The sequence below is a fragment of the Mustela putorius genome, unplaced genomic scaffold (genome assembly GCF_011764305.1).
Source record: "Mustela putorius furo isolate JIRA1106 unplaced genomic scaffold, ASM1176430v1.1 tig00003834_pilon_pilon_pilon, whole genome shotgun sequence".
Lineage (NCBI taxonomy): Eukaryota > Metazoa > Chordata > Mammalia > Carnivora > Mustelidae > Mustela > Mustela putorius.
In genome coordinates this window covers 84363428-84377963 of record NW_025421987.1, presented here as the reverse complement: position 1 = coordinate 84377963, position 14536 = coordinate 84363428, and the positions used below count along the sequence as shown (strand labels likewise).

Sequence of the window (14536 nt, the reverse complement as noted above, 5' to 3'; positions counted from 1 at the left end):
ATCTTGTGGTTAGAAAGGAAGCACTGGGGGGCCTTTTGCCTGTTGCTTAAGAAAGTCTGGTTCATCGTCATTAGCCATCAGGGAAATTCAAATCAAAACCACATCGAGATACCATCTTACACCAGTTAGAATGGCCAAAATCAACAAGACAAGAAAGAAATCTCCAAATAAAAACAAATTTTGGAGAGGATGTGGAGAAAGGGAAGGTGTCTTATACTGTTGGTGGAAATGTTAGTTTGTGTATCCACTTTGGAAAACAGTGTGGAGATTCCTCAAAAAATTAAAAATAGAGCTACCTTGTGACCTGGCAATTGCACTCCTGGGTATTTACCCCAAAGATACAGATGTAGTGATCCGAAGGGGCATATGTACCCCAATGTTCATAGCAGCAATGTCCACAATAGCTAAACTGTGGAAAGAGTCGAGATGCCCTTTAACAGAGGAATGGATAAAGAAGATGTGGCCCGTATATACAATGGAATATTATGCCTCCATCAGAAAGGATAAATGCCCAACTTTTGCATCAGCACGGATGGGATTGGAGGAGAGTATGGTGAGTGAAATAAGTCAAGTAGAGAAAATCACTTATCATATGATTTCATTTACTTGTGGAACATAAGGAATAATATGGAAGACATTAGGAGAAGGAAAGGGAAAGTAAAGGGCGGGGGGGATGTTGGAGGGGGAGATAAATCATGAGAGACTGTGGACTCCGAGAAACAAACTAAGGGCTTTAGAGGGGAGAGGGTAGGGGGATGGGTGAGCCCAGTGATGGGTATTAAGGAGGGCAGGTACTGCATGGAGCACTGAGTGTTATATGTAAACGATGAATCTTGGAACACTACATCAAAAACTAATGATGTATTGTATGGTGACTAACATAATATAATAAAATTAAAGAAAGAAAAAAGTCCAGGTAGGACATACTGAGCAGGCTTACCAGTTCCTGAATCTCAGGTAGCATCCTAGCCTCTGTGCTTCCTGGAAATCTGACCCTTCATGGTCTGACCCAAATATCCCCTTCAGTCATTCATTTCTCTCCAGATACTCATGATCATCTTTGATGTTTCATGCACTGTGCTGAGGACATAGCAATGAGAAGAAATAGACATGGTTCCGTCCCTGATGCAACTTAGTGGGAAAGACTGACATTAATAAAATGTCAAAACACAGGGCACCTGGGTGGCTCGTTGCTTAAGTGGCTGACTTTGGCTCAGGTCATGATCCCAGGGTCCTGGGATGGAGCCCCACATCGGGCTCCCTGCTCATCAGAGAGCCTGCTTTTCCCTCTCTCTGCTGCTCTGCCTACTTGTACTCTCTCTCTCTGTCAAATAAAAAAGAATCTTTAAAGACAAAAATAAAACCAGTCAGTTTTTAAATAAATAAATGTCCAACACAAAACACAAGAATGTGTTATAAGCTGAGATAAGTGCTCTGGAGGAGAGATTTAGGATTCTGCTGGACATGTGATAACTTGACCTTGACTGGGGATCCCTAGAGCCAAGGCCTGGAGACTGAGTAGAGATAATGGGGGAGCCTTTCCAGACCAGAAGTAACAGCATATACAGAGGACACAGGGCTGGAGGGAAACTGGCATAAATGCAGAACCCAAAGGCCAGGGTGGCTGGAGTATAAGAGCAAAAGGTGTTTGGGGGTGAGGTAAGAGAGGGGCAGATGAGGCAAGGCTTTGTGGGCCATATTAAGTTCAGTCTTTATTCTAAGAGCAGTGGGAAGCCACTGAAGGGTTTAAGCAGGTGAAAACTTGCATGGGTTTGCATTTTGAGACAAGCTCTCTTTAATGAAGTCAGCAGAGTTATGGAGAGCACACCTTCCTATGAGATTCACATCACCTTGTATGTATCTCTCCCATAGGGTCATATTGATTTCTTTTGAGTCACCGATCTCTTTTGAGTCACAGAATCTGATTCACATACTTTCAGGGTTCTATATACTCAAGGGTATTTAAGGAAGTTTGAGGTAGGCACTTTTTATCAAGATACGGGCAGAGTTTAGGGAACTTAGTAGGTATGGTGAAGGTCCCTGGGGTTAGCAAGAAATAAGAAGCAGTTACCAGCAATCAGCATAAAGGGCAAAGGAGACCCCAGGAAGCACTGTAGCTGTGACTGTGAGAGGCGCTGGTAAGGGCTGTGGCCTTGGGCAGATGTGGCTACAGCTGCTGTTCTGGCCAACTTCAGCAAACTGCCTGGCCATACCACCTACCAGGAAATGAGTAAACTTAATCAACCATCTCTAGAAAATACGCAGAGGGGCGCCTGGGTGGCTCAGTGGGTTAAAGCCTCTGCTTTGGCTCAGGTCATGAACTCAGGGTCCTGCAATCAAGCCCCACATCGGGCTCTCTGCTCAGCAGGAAGCCTGCTTCCCACCCCCCACCCCCTCTCTGCCTACCTGTGATCTCTGTCTGTCAAATAAATAAATAAAATCTTTTAAAAAAAAAAAAAGGAAAAGAAAAGAAGCAGAAACATGGAGGAAGGAGAGGATTATAAGAGAAATATTTTTTTTTTTTTTAATTTTTTTATTTTTTATAAACATATATTTTTATCCCCAGGGGTACAGGTCTGTGAATCACCAGGTTTACACACTTCACAGCACTCACCAAAGCACATACCCTCCCCAATGTCCATAATCCCACCCCCTTCTCCCAAACCCCCTCCCCACGGCAGCCCTCAGTTTGTTTTGTGAGATTAAGAGTCACTTATGGTTTGTCTCCCTCCCAATCCCATCTTGTTTCATTTATTCTTCTTCTACCCACTTAAGCCTCCATGTTGCATCACCACTTCCTCATATCAGGGAGATCATATGATAGTTGTCTTTCTCTGCTTGACTTATTTCGCTAGATGAATGGATCAAGAAGATGTGGTATATATACACAATGGAATACTATGCAGCCATCAAAAGAGAAATATTTTTTTAAATCCTATGTCAAAAGTGGATCAAAAATCCCCCAAGCCCATCTTTTCTTCTTTCAGTTTGGAATAAAATTTTAGGTTATAAGACTTAAAGATCCTGTTGTGTCAGAGAAAGTTGTGTCCACTGAGAAGTAATGACTTTGTTGTCAAAACTGGTACTCTATACATCTAGAAATATTCCTAAATATATGTATGTGTAAATATGGTACAGACACATGTATCTTTTTACTTTGACAATTGAGATAGCCTACAATCAATGAGACCCCTAGTGTCAATGAGCCCACCTAGGCCTGAGATCTTTGTTTCTAATACCATTCTTCAGTAGAAGACTCCTGAGCTCCTTGGAGAAATGGCTGATTCTAGGGCTGGGACGGGGAATATACAAGATGATCCTAGAGCATCTTGTAGTGCCAGAAGGAACTACTAAAAGCAAAACAACAAACCACAGTGATGGGACATAGGCAGGAACTGAAAAGAACTCCCCACGGCCAATGTTAGAACAATTTGAGCAATAAAATTAATAAAGTAGTATTGGATTCCAACCCAAAGTATAAAATACATATCCATGAACCCATTCTGACATAAATAAATGGTGAAATAAGTAAATAAATGGGGCAGAAGAAACTAATCTCCCATGCAGAAGAATTCTAAATTATTTTTGTAGATACTTTGCCCTCAAGGCAGTAGAGTATAATTTCCAACCCTCAAATGTGGGCTATGTGTAGTGACTTCCTTTTGAAGAATACAGTATAGGGAGGGAGAAACAAAAACTGACTTTATGGTAAAGTTACTTTATATACACGACCTCAACTAGGTGACCAAGGTCAACATCAAAACAGTGTTATGCAGATTTGAGGTACCCTTAATGTAATATGATGAACATGCCACTTTACTTCCATGATCTTACCCCCAAAACCCATAACTCCAGTCTAATCATGAGAAAACATCAGATAAATTCTAACTGAGGGACATGCTACAAAATATCTGACCAATACTCCTCAAGATAGTCAAGGTCATCAAAAACCAGTAAAAGCTGAGAAACTGCCACAGCCAAGAGGAATCTAAGAAGTCATGACAACTACATGTAATATAGTATCCTGGATGGGACCCTGGGAGAAAAGGTACATTAGGTAAAATTGAAGAACTCTAACTAAAGTGTGGACTTTATTGAATAATAATAGTTATTTATTTTAATAATAGAAGTAACATCGATACTATTTTATTAATTGTAAGAAATATACCATACTAATGTAAACTGTTAAGATAGTAGAAACTGGATGGTCTATATGGGAACTCTGTACTATTTTGTATTTTTTTCTGTAATTCTAAAACTGTTTGAAAAGATAAAATTTATTTATAAAACAGTGGTAGTCTACGTGTAAACAATTGAATCTGTTACAATTAAGGCATAGTGATTACGAAAACTGCATCTACAATTAAACGATTATGCTTGTAGCAGCCTCACCGCCCCCATCTGTCTGAGGCTCTTGAGGTGCTTTTCTACACTACATTGCTACTCCACCACCCTCTTAGTGCTGTTTTGATTTTACTCTGGTGTTCACTTTCACCACGCAGTCTAAAAAACGAAACAATCGCAGTTAACAAATAGCAAAATTCAATTCTTTAAACATTCACTTCATTCACCTATAATGAAGGTGGTGGCAGTTTAGTGGAAGACAAGCACATCCCCAGTTAAGTGCCCGTTGGTCCAAGAACATAGGGAGTGAAAGGGACAGTGGAGCACGTAGGGGACACAAAGGTCAGCTCAGCCTAGGGAAGTCAGGGTGTTCCTAGAAGATGCCTAAATTTGGTCTTGAAGATTGGGTAGGAGTTTTCAAGGGACACAAAGCAGAGGGAGAGAACCTCAGCAGATGGAACAGGAGATGCAAAAACAGAGAGACTGGAAACAAGAACGTTCCTGTAACTGCCACGGCTGGAGGCTGGAGTGAGGGGCGGGGACTCATGGAGGTTAGACTGGAGGGAAATCAGTGTAGTTAATTAGGGGTCCAGTGTTTCATGAGGAGTCGGGGTTTTATCCTAGCAGGTCATTTAAACAAGGAACTTATATGATTAGATTTATTTCCGGGAAAGAGAATTCTGATTACGGTATGGAGAATGGATTTGCAAGTAAAAAGAGGAAAGAGGAAAGGAGGGGATGCAGTTGTTAATCTTGTCCCAATCCTTTCCCTCATCTGAGGGAGACCACCTCGCCATTTCCAGGGTTCACTCTGGGACCTTAAGGGAGAGATACAAAAGGGCAAAGGTGATTCAAATCCTGTTAAATCCAAATGGTGGGCCAGGGGGCTCCAGCATGTGGCACTGATCTCACATCAAGGCTGTACACCATATACCACTAATTCGATAGTCATTCTTTCAGTCAGATTTCTTGGTATTTGTGTAGCAGTTACCACCCGTGACTCAGTGTTCTAGGTTATCACTGGGCTAGCCACCAAGTCTTATCACCATCACCCCAGAAACACAAACTGACATTGCTTAATCCTAACATAGGAGATTTGGTTTCTTTTTGGGATCTGGACTTATTGCTGTATTGTCAGAACCTGTAGTCCACTATACAGCTGAGCTTCCTGAGGCTAGAGGCACATTCCTTAAAGAGACCTTTTCTTTTTTTTTTCTTAAAAAAAATTTTTTTTGCCACCTTAGCATTTTTTAAATTAACATATAATGTATTATTTGCCCCAGGGGTACAGGTCTGTGAATCATCAGGCTTACACTTTTCACAGCATTCACCAGAGCACATACCGTCCCCAATGCCAAAAACCCAGCCACCCTATCCTTAGCCCCCCACCCCCCAGCAGCCCTCAGTTTGTTTTGTGAGACTAAGAGTCTCTTATGGTTTGTCTCCCTCATGACCCCATCTTGCTTCATTTTTTCCCTCTTTACCCCCACCACCCCCTGCCCTGTCTCTCAAATTCCTCCTATCAGACCTTTTAAATATAAGCCCCACCTTAATCTAGATTAGGGGTCTGCAAACTACAGCCTGTGCGTGAAAACTGCTTGCCACCTACTTTTACAAAGTTTTATCAGAATACAACCACACTCATTCATCTATGTAGTGTATGTTGTCTGTGACTGCTTTAATGCTACAAAGAGGTCAGTAGTTGTAACAGAGACCAGATGGTCTGCAAATTCTGAAATATTTACTCTTTGGTCCATTTCAAAAAAATTTTGCTAACCCCTAATCCAGACCAACACTGTTCAGTAGAAATATAACGCCAGCTGTATATGTGACTTAAGGTTTCTTAAGGTCTGGTCTGGAAAAATTGAAAAAAGTGAAAAAAAAAAAAAAACAACCCACGTGCAATCAGTTTTAATGATGTTTTATTTAACCAATCCAAAATACTGTTTCAATAATCAATATCAGAAGTTACTAATGAGATATTTTACATTCTTTTTTTTTTCTAAGTCCTCAAAATCCAGTGTGTTTTACACTGATGGCACAGCTCCATTCAGATTAGCTGCATTTTGGGGGCTCAGTAGCCTCATGTGGCTAGTGGTTGCTGCGTCAGACCATCCATGTCTGTACTCAGACTCTACAAGGACTGAGACCAGTACTAGATGTTGGAGGAGGGATCAGCCTTGATGGGACCCTCAGGCTGAAGGGAAATGGTGGTTCCGTAGCTGACTCGGTAGTCCTCCCTCAGGGCTCTGGGCTCTTGGCTCTTTCCAGAAGATGGCCAGCATAAAAAAAAGACACATTTACTTTACTAGCTGTGAAATGTGGCAACCTCCCTGAGTGTGTGCTAAACCTGTACTTTTGGAATGAGGCATCCTCAGAGCACCCTGCGTGGATTGTGGTGGTTGAGCTCTTCTAATTTAGGGTTCTTTCCTTGGTGGCTAAAATCATCCAGGAGGCAGATGTTAGATGTGAGATGTCTGACATCCATCTAAGTTGGCATGACAAAGAAAAGACTACTCACTGCCTTTGGCCCGCCAGAGGTAGATGGATGTCATGTTGGAAGCAAGGCCAGAAAAAATGTATTCAGGTGAATTTAGGCCTTGGTGAAGCTCGAAGACTTCCGGGCCTTGTTTCTTATTCTCTTGAACTTTTGCTTTAGAACATACAGTCAGTTATGGGAATGTCAGTGAGTTTTATCTTTCCCTTGGTATTTTTCCAGTTTACTTCTTTATTACTCAGGTATAGAGAAGGGGTCCCACAGAATAAAATTTAAATGTTTCTCTTTTGAGTATTTGGGGTTCCCTTGATCCTGCCTCAGTATGTAGCCAGCTGTTTCCCCCCAGAACACGTAAACTCTTTTCTGCGTCAGGGTACACACCTTTTCCTTTGAAACCCTCCTGTTCTATAAAGTGGCCCAATATCCTTTATTCATGGTCTGTGGCATCCTCGTCTACTAATGGACATGGCTTTGTGAACATTTATCTGTTCCATATATATTTACTGAGCACTACTCTGTGCTAGACAGTGTCCTAGGCATGGAGATACAGTAGTGAAAAGGATATGATCATTGTCCATCAGATGAGAGATGCAGACTTGCAGAATCACAATTCTGGTGCAGGTTGAGCTGTGCCATGACTTGTGTGTGGATGGAAGGGTCACCTGAAGGAAGTGAGTTTGGGGGAGGGGGAAGAAGGGAGAAAGGGAAATCTTCATGCCATCAGGCTGAGTACAAGGACCTGGTCATGATTTGCTTTTGTTCCTGCAGGCCAGAGCCCAGGAAGTCCTGCAGAAGCTGAGCGACGTACAGGAAATATTTCACAAGAGGCAAATGAGTCTGATGAAACTGGCAGCCAGACAGACTCGCCCAGTGCAACCCGTGGCCCCCCACCCTGAGTCATCCCCAAAATGGGTGTCACCAAAAACCAGCCATCCCTGCATCTTGGGTAGGTTATTTGGGGAGAGGAAGCTTTGTGCCCTTATGTTTCATCAATACTCATGAGGGTTGAAATTGTGCTTGTTTGTTTTGTTTTTGTTGTTGTTGTTTAAGATTTTATTTATTTATTTGACAGACAGAAATCACAAGTAGGCAGAGAGGCAGGCAGAGAGAGAGAGGAGAAAGCAGGTTCCCTGCTGAGCAGAGAGCCTGATGCGGGGTTCGATCCCAGGACCCTGGGATCATGACCTGAGCTGAAGGCAGAGGCTTTAACCCACTGAGCCACCCAGGTGCCCCAAAATTGTGCTTATTTAAGATGCATAATGGTTGTTGTTTTGACAAATATTATTTAAAATAAACTACAGTGTGGAATCGTACAGGCATTGAAGACTTTAGAGAGAGAAAACGGAGTGCTGTGTACAAGGAGAAATCAGTTTTAATGATGTTTTATTTAACCAAAAGCCAAAATGCTGTTTCAATATATAATCAATATCAGAAGTTACTAATGAGATATTTTACATTCTTTTTTATTCTAAGTCCTCAAAATCCAGTGTGTGTTTTACACTGATGGCACAGCTCTGTTCAGATTAGCTGCATTTTGATCACAGTCTAGAAGAAGAATAATATAAACGTGCAAATAACATCAGCATGAGATAGACTCCATTAAAGACCTTAGAAAATGCTCACAAGATTCTGTTATCAGTCCAGTGGGAAAGTTGGTTCTTTGTAAAGATAAAAACAATAGATTAGTCCTTACACCAGTCCTGCTTGGTCTTGATTATGAGAGCTTAATAGTGAGTCTTGAGAAAGGTAGTGTAAGTCTTCCAGCTTTGTTCTTTTTCAAGATTACTTTGGCTTTTTAGGTCCTTTTCATTTCCATATAAATTTCAGAATCGTGTTCCAGTTTCTGCTGAGATTCTGCTTGAGGTTGCACTGATTTATAGATCAATTTGGGGAGAACTATTATCATACCAGGATTGAGTCTTACAATTCATAAATGTTATAACTCTCCATTTATTTAGGCATTGTATAATTTCACTTGGCAGTATAGACGTTTTTTGGTTTTGGTCTTGGTTTGCTCTTTTTTTTTAAGTTTTTATTTAAGTTCCGGTTAGTCAACATACGGTGTAATATCAGTTTCAGGTGTGCAATATAGTGATTCAGCACTTCCATATGTCATCCCGTGCTCATCACAAGTGCACACCTTAAGCCCTGTCACCAGTTTAACCTGTGCCCTGCCTACCTCCCCTCTGGTATCCGTCAATTTGTTCTCTATAGTTGAGTCTGTTTTTTGGTTTGCCTCTCTCTTTCTCTTTTTTTTCCCCTTTCTTCATTTGTTTTGTTTCCTAAATTTCACATACAAATGAAGTCATATGGTATTTGGCAGTATAATAGGTTTGAGTGTTAAGGTCTTAGGCATTTCATGTTTGTTTGTTTGTTTAACTGTATAGTAAATGGAATTTACCATATTTAACTATCAAAAGGGATATATATCTGTATAAAATACAATCAGGCCATCTGTCAATAGGGACATTTTACTTCTTCTGTTTCAATCTTTATGCTTTTTCCTCCTTCACCTTATTATAATGGCTGAGACATCTGATAAAATGTTGAATAAAAGTGAGAGCAGACATTTGTGCCTTTTCCCCATGTAAAGACAAAGAGTTCCTTTTTTTCCCTTAAAGTATGATGTTAACAGTAAGTTTTTCACAGAGGCCTTTTATCAGATTGAGGAAGTTCCTTTCTCTTCCTAGTTTGATCAGAGTTGATCAGAGTTTTCATCATGAATCACTGTTGACTTTTTCAGATGCTTTTTTGGGTGCATCTATTGAAATGATTATATAGTTTTTCTCTTTTATTTGTTAAAATGGTGGATTACAATGATTTATCTTCAAATGTTAAAACAATTGTACATTCCTAGGATAAACTACTCTTGGATACCTATATATGTTATTTGTTACTCTGTCATTTGAAACTCTGTTATTAAGAATATACATGTTCACAATTGTTATGTCTTCCAGATATTCTGGCCCTCTTCCATTTAGGAAACATCTCTCCTTCCCTCCTGATCTTTAGTAATACTCCTTGTCCTGATGTCTATTTTGTCTGATATTAACACAGCATGCCAGCTTTCTTATGTTTAGTGTTTGGATAATATATTTTTTCCATTTTTGTATTTCTTTGTAAGTGTATCTCTTGTCAGCAGCATATAATTGGGTCTTGACTTTTTTTTTATTTTAAAGATTTTATTTGAGAGAGAGAGCACACACAAAAGAGTGCACAAGTGGAGATGGGGAGAGGGAGAAGCAGGCTCCCCACTGAGAAGCGAACCCCTTGCAGGGCTCAGGGCCCAATCCTAGGACCCTGAGATCATGACCAAAGTAGAAAGCAGATGCTTAACTGAGCCACCCAAGCACCCCAATTGGATCTTGACTTTTTAACATATTCTGTTTCTGATTGGAGTATTTAGTCCATTTATATACAATACAATTATTGATATAGTTGGATTTAAAGTAATAATTTCATTATTTGTTTATTTTTCTCATTTTTTCCCTCTCTTCCTCCTTTCTTGCCTTCTTTTGGGTTAGCATTTTTTTTTTTTAGTGTTCTCTTTTAATTCTTTTATTGGCTTTTTACCATACCTGTTTGCATTGTTTTTCTCAGATATATGCTTATGTATAGTTTTATATTTTATAAATATAAAATATACATTTTATATCTTTTACATCTTTTACATCTCCTCTCATTTCAATCATTTCCAGTGTTCTTTTTATTCCTTATAATAGATCTGAATTACCACTGTGTCATTCTTCTCAAGCTGAAAAATTTCCTATCCATTTCTTGTGCAAATCTGATAACAATGAATTCTTTTGGCTTTTATTTATCTGTAAATTATGGGGTCTTGGTAATTCTCCATTTTGTTTGGTTTACAGTCCCCTATCTCCCATCACATAGTGCAATTTTTAGAAGCAAGCCTTGATAACAGTATAGTGCATTTTTTCTTGAATTTTTGTGTGCACACACACACACACACTCAATGCACATACCTATGCACACTCAATGCACTTATGCACACATCCTACTGACAAATACAAATAGATTTTCACACACATAGAGACATCTTTTTAGATGGCTAGAAATAGGACTTGGTTTTCCTTAATTTTCATTTAGGACTCATTCCCAAAACTAAATTATGTTCACTTCTTTGATGTTTCCACTGTCATTGTTTCAAGGAATATATGTTTGTTACAAGTAAATAAAGCAGGAATGATAGCTTGTTTCTCTTTTTTTATTTTTATTTTTTACAAGATCTTATAATGGACAATGACCCTTCGAGCATAAACAGATCTTTGTCACGTCTGAACGAGTATCATTGACTTTGGCCAGACTTCTTGCTCATTTTGCAGAACAATTCTGCACTTTTGTTTTGGATACTAACCACTGAGTATGGTGGATTCAGGCAAGTCACTAACAGGATTTTCAAACACATTTATCCAGTTCCTTAGTAACGGAGTCCGTTCCAAGAGAAACCATTATATTTCACAGTGGAACGAACGTGAGGGAGCTGGAATCTTGGCTCTGACTCTTGTTAGCTGGGGGCCTTGGGTACAAAATTTAACCTCTCTAAAGTTTATAAGGAATGCAAAAAAATTCTTTTGTGGCTATAATAATAGCTAAAATATACTATTTACCATGATCTAAACACTTTGCACACGTTAACTCATTAAGCCATTATAACAAGCCTGTGCTGTAGGCTTTCTCATTATTCCACACTTCACAGATGAAGAAGCTAAGGCACAGAGATTACTCCGAGAATATGTGTCTTTTACATGGAGGAGCAAGACTTGAATGCTGGCTGTGTGGCTGCTCGCCCCAGCCTTGAACTTCATTATTGCACTTACAGTGGGCAGGGTGGTGCTTGTCAGTCCTGAGTGTTGCCAGCTATAACGTACGCACTCCTAGCATCTAGCTGTTATGCCTGGTAATAATGCTCAGTTTACAGGGATGCCCAAAGGATTGTTGATCGTTATGAAGTAGCTTCAGTGATCATATAACCAGGGGCAGCAAACAGGACACTTCACTACAGATTTCAATAATATCTGTGAAAAAGTCCATAGAAAGCCCAAGCAGATTCCAGTTGACTCAGAGAGCCCAAGAGTTAGGAGGAATTTCTGGAGGCCACTGTTCACCACAGGTAAGTATCAGGGTGCTATGTTGGGAGCATTAGGTGGATGGCATTTTGGCCATGGGACCTAGAAATGCTCAAATTCTTAGGTCGTTCACAGGTATGCTATAAGTTTTCCAAGGGAGCTCTATTCACAAGGGTGTTGACAATGACAAGAACTCAAAGTATCACTTTTTAGCCTTGCAGCTATCATCCCCAGTGCAGCCCTCTGGTAATGCTAGGTTAGAAAGTCTCAAGGCCTAACTAGGGCTTCTCCTTCCCAAGTCCCATTCTTACTGCCAAATGGCCTTTGAGGCCTGAAGAAAAGATATCTCCCAGGTGTCCCAAGAGCTCTGTGGAAAGGAGGGGAAAATGACAGAGTGACAGAGAGAAGAGAGCAAGAGCAAGAGAGCCCAGTTCCATCCTGACTCAGCTAACTCATTCTTCGCATAGTTGTTTCATCCACTAATAAATGTGGTTCCACATTTGGAATCCAACTGTTAAATTAGCAACAGTTTCTGGCTGGGGCAGGCATAGACATCCTCTTATATAATTGTAAGGAAATGGTTATGTGTAAGTGGTAAGATTTTAGTATTTTTTAAAATTGTCTATGGTAAGCACAAATTAGCTACTTGTATAATAAAAAGGATATATTCAATAAATGTGGTCTCTAGAATTGATCTGGTCTTCTAATCCAAGAGCAACATCAACTGCATTTCATACAATACAAAGATAAATGCTAAAGCAGCGGTGCATAAAAGAATCCATGAAGTCTGAATGTCAAGGGAGACTTCCTGAAGAAAGTAACCTTTTCACCGAGACTCAAAAATGGGAATGATGGAGATTTTCTCATTTTTACCACATTATGTTTACTGATTTGTTGTAGTTTAATGTTTCATGTGGTGTTGTGTGTGATTTTTATCTCTTCGGATCAAATGTTAAATGCCTGGGGTCAAAGGCTATTTCTTTTCTGCATCTCTCCTTCACCTCCAATTTCATCTCACACCTCAGAAATCATCACAGTAGCTCAATTAAGCTTTGTTATTCAGTTAGCCTAACCTAGTCCCGCTGCTCATCCAAGCCAGGCTACACGCTCTGGGGTATTTTTAAGCTGAGTTGCCAATAATGGCATGTTTTCTTTCTCTAGCTCCTCTTCAGAGGACATCTGAGGAAACTTATGCAGGGACATTGGAAAAGGAAGATGACAAGACTAAATTTGAAGTCAAGGTAAGATCACCTTTTTCTTTTATGATTTGAGATTTCTGACATAAGCGAATATTGCTGCCATAATTACCAATAAATGAAATTCCCCTATCCCATACCTATCACACCTCCAGGCGATGTGGCCGTAACGGCACGTAACACAGACTAGTGCTTTTAAGAGCTGAGGTTTGTAGGATTTCTTCATTTTCTTTCTTCTTAATTGCAACTAGAAAAACTGGTCGTGGATGTAATTGTTAGTAGATACTATGTTATTGAGAAAAAAGTCATTTTGTGCATTCCTATACTCTGACTCATATTTAAAATTGCTGGGACAGTGTGTGGTTTATGTGCAAAAAACCATGGCTGAATTGCATAGAGCCACACACACTTGCGTGCATGCACCACCGGTGAACTCTGAATAAACTCTGTAGATTGTATGAACATCATTTTCTTGCTTTTAGGACTGTACTCTAGTTGTGTAAGATACTAATATTAGAGGAAGTGGGGGAAGAGTACATGAGACTTCCTTGTATGTTTCTTTGCAGCCTTATGGGAATCCATAATTATTTCAAAATCAAAGTTTAAAAAAAGAAAGCATAAACTTTGGAATCAGGCACACCTGCCTGGAAGCCACAGATGCCACTTTAAGCCTGTTTCTCATCTGTAAAAATGGGGATAGCAATAGCTATTACCTGAAACTAATTTTGAGCAGCAAATGGAAATTTGAAAAGTGCCAAGCACCGTATAATTGTAAAGTAACATTATATTTAAATGCCCAAATAAAAAATGTGTTGCCGTAGTAGCAACCCTGGAAGGGGTTCCTTTCCTCCTGCCTCCCTAAAAGGTGAGTATCTGAATGACAGAATGGTTCTGAAGGCAGATGCCAGTGGACCCTGGGTTACACGCACTTTAGCAACAGTTTGGACTCAGCATCTGTGCCTCGGGGTCTGAATAGAGGACCCCACAGGTATTCCACCGCCCATGATAGAGTCAAGCAGAAAGGGGGTCTCCAACTTTTCTTCCTTGAGACATAAACAAGGTGGGAAGTGGAGTTCCCAGCAGACTTTTCTTAACAAGCTGCTATCTTCTGTCTGTTTAGGCAGTTGAGAACATTGCTGTAGTGTTTCAGAATCCCCTGTGGAGGGAGAAATTGCTTTACCATGTCTTCCAGAGTTAGGTAACACTCTGCAGTTTCACACAGCTGTGATCAGCCATTTTAAAGAGTAATGAGCAGTTTTTTGAAATGGGCAAATGTAATGAAGCTTCATCAGACTTGACATCCATGAAGTTTGTGGAATTATTGCACGGCATAAAAAGGGCTTACCCGTGATCACCTTCAAAACTGAGCACCACCCTACCATCTCTGTACCCTGGGCTTCCGAGAATCTTAT

At 40.1% G+C, this 14536-nt stretch overlaps 1 protein-coding gene across 3 annotated transcripts in view; it reads left to right on the top strand.

The window, feature by feature from the left end:
* The window catches only part of MCF2L2 (MCF.2 cell line derived transforming sequence-like 2), a 247975-nt gene that overhangs the window by 127290 nt on the left and 106149 nt on the right, over positions 1-14536 (top strand). For all 3 annotated transcript variants that reach the window (XM_004745499.3, XM_013052557.2, XM_045088666.1), the window contains 2 exons: positions 7610-7787; positions 13090-13169. In XM_004745499.3, coding sequence (XP_004745556.2) covers positions 7610-7787; positions 13090-13169 — 258 coding nt within the window. The remainder of the gene's footprint in view (positions 1-7609; positions 7788-13089; positions 13170-14536) is intronic.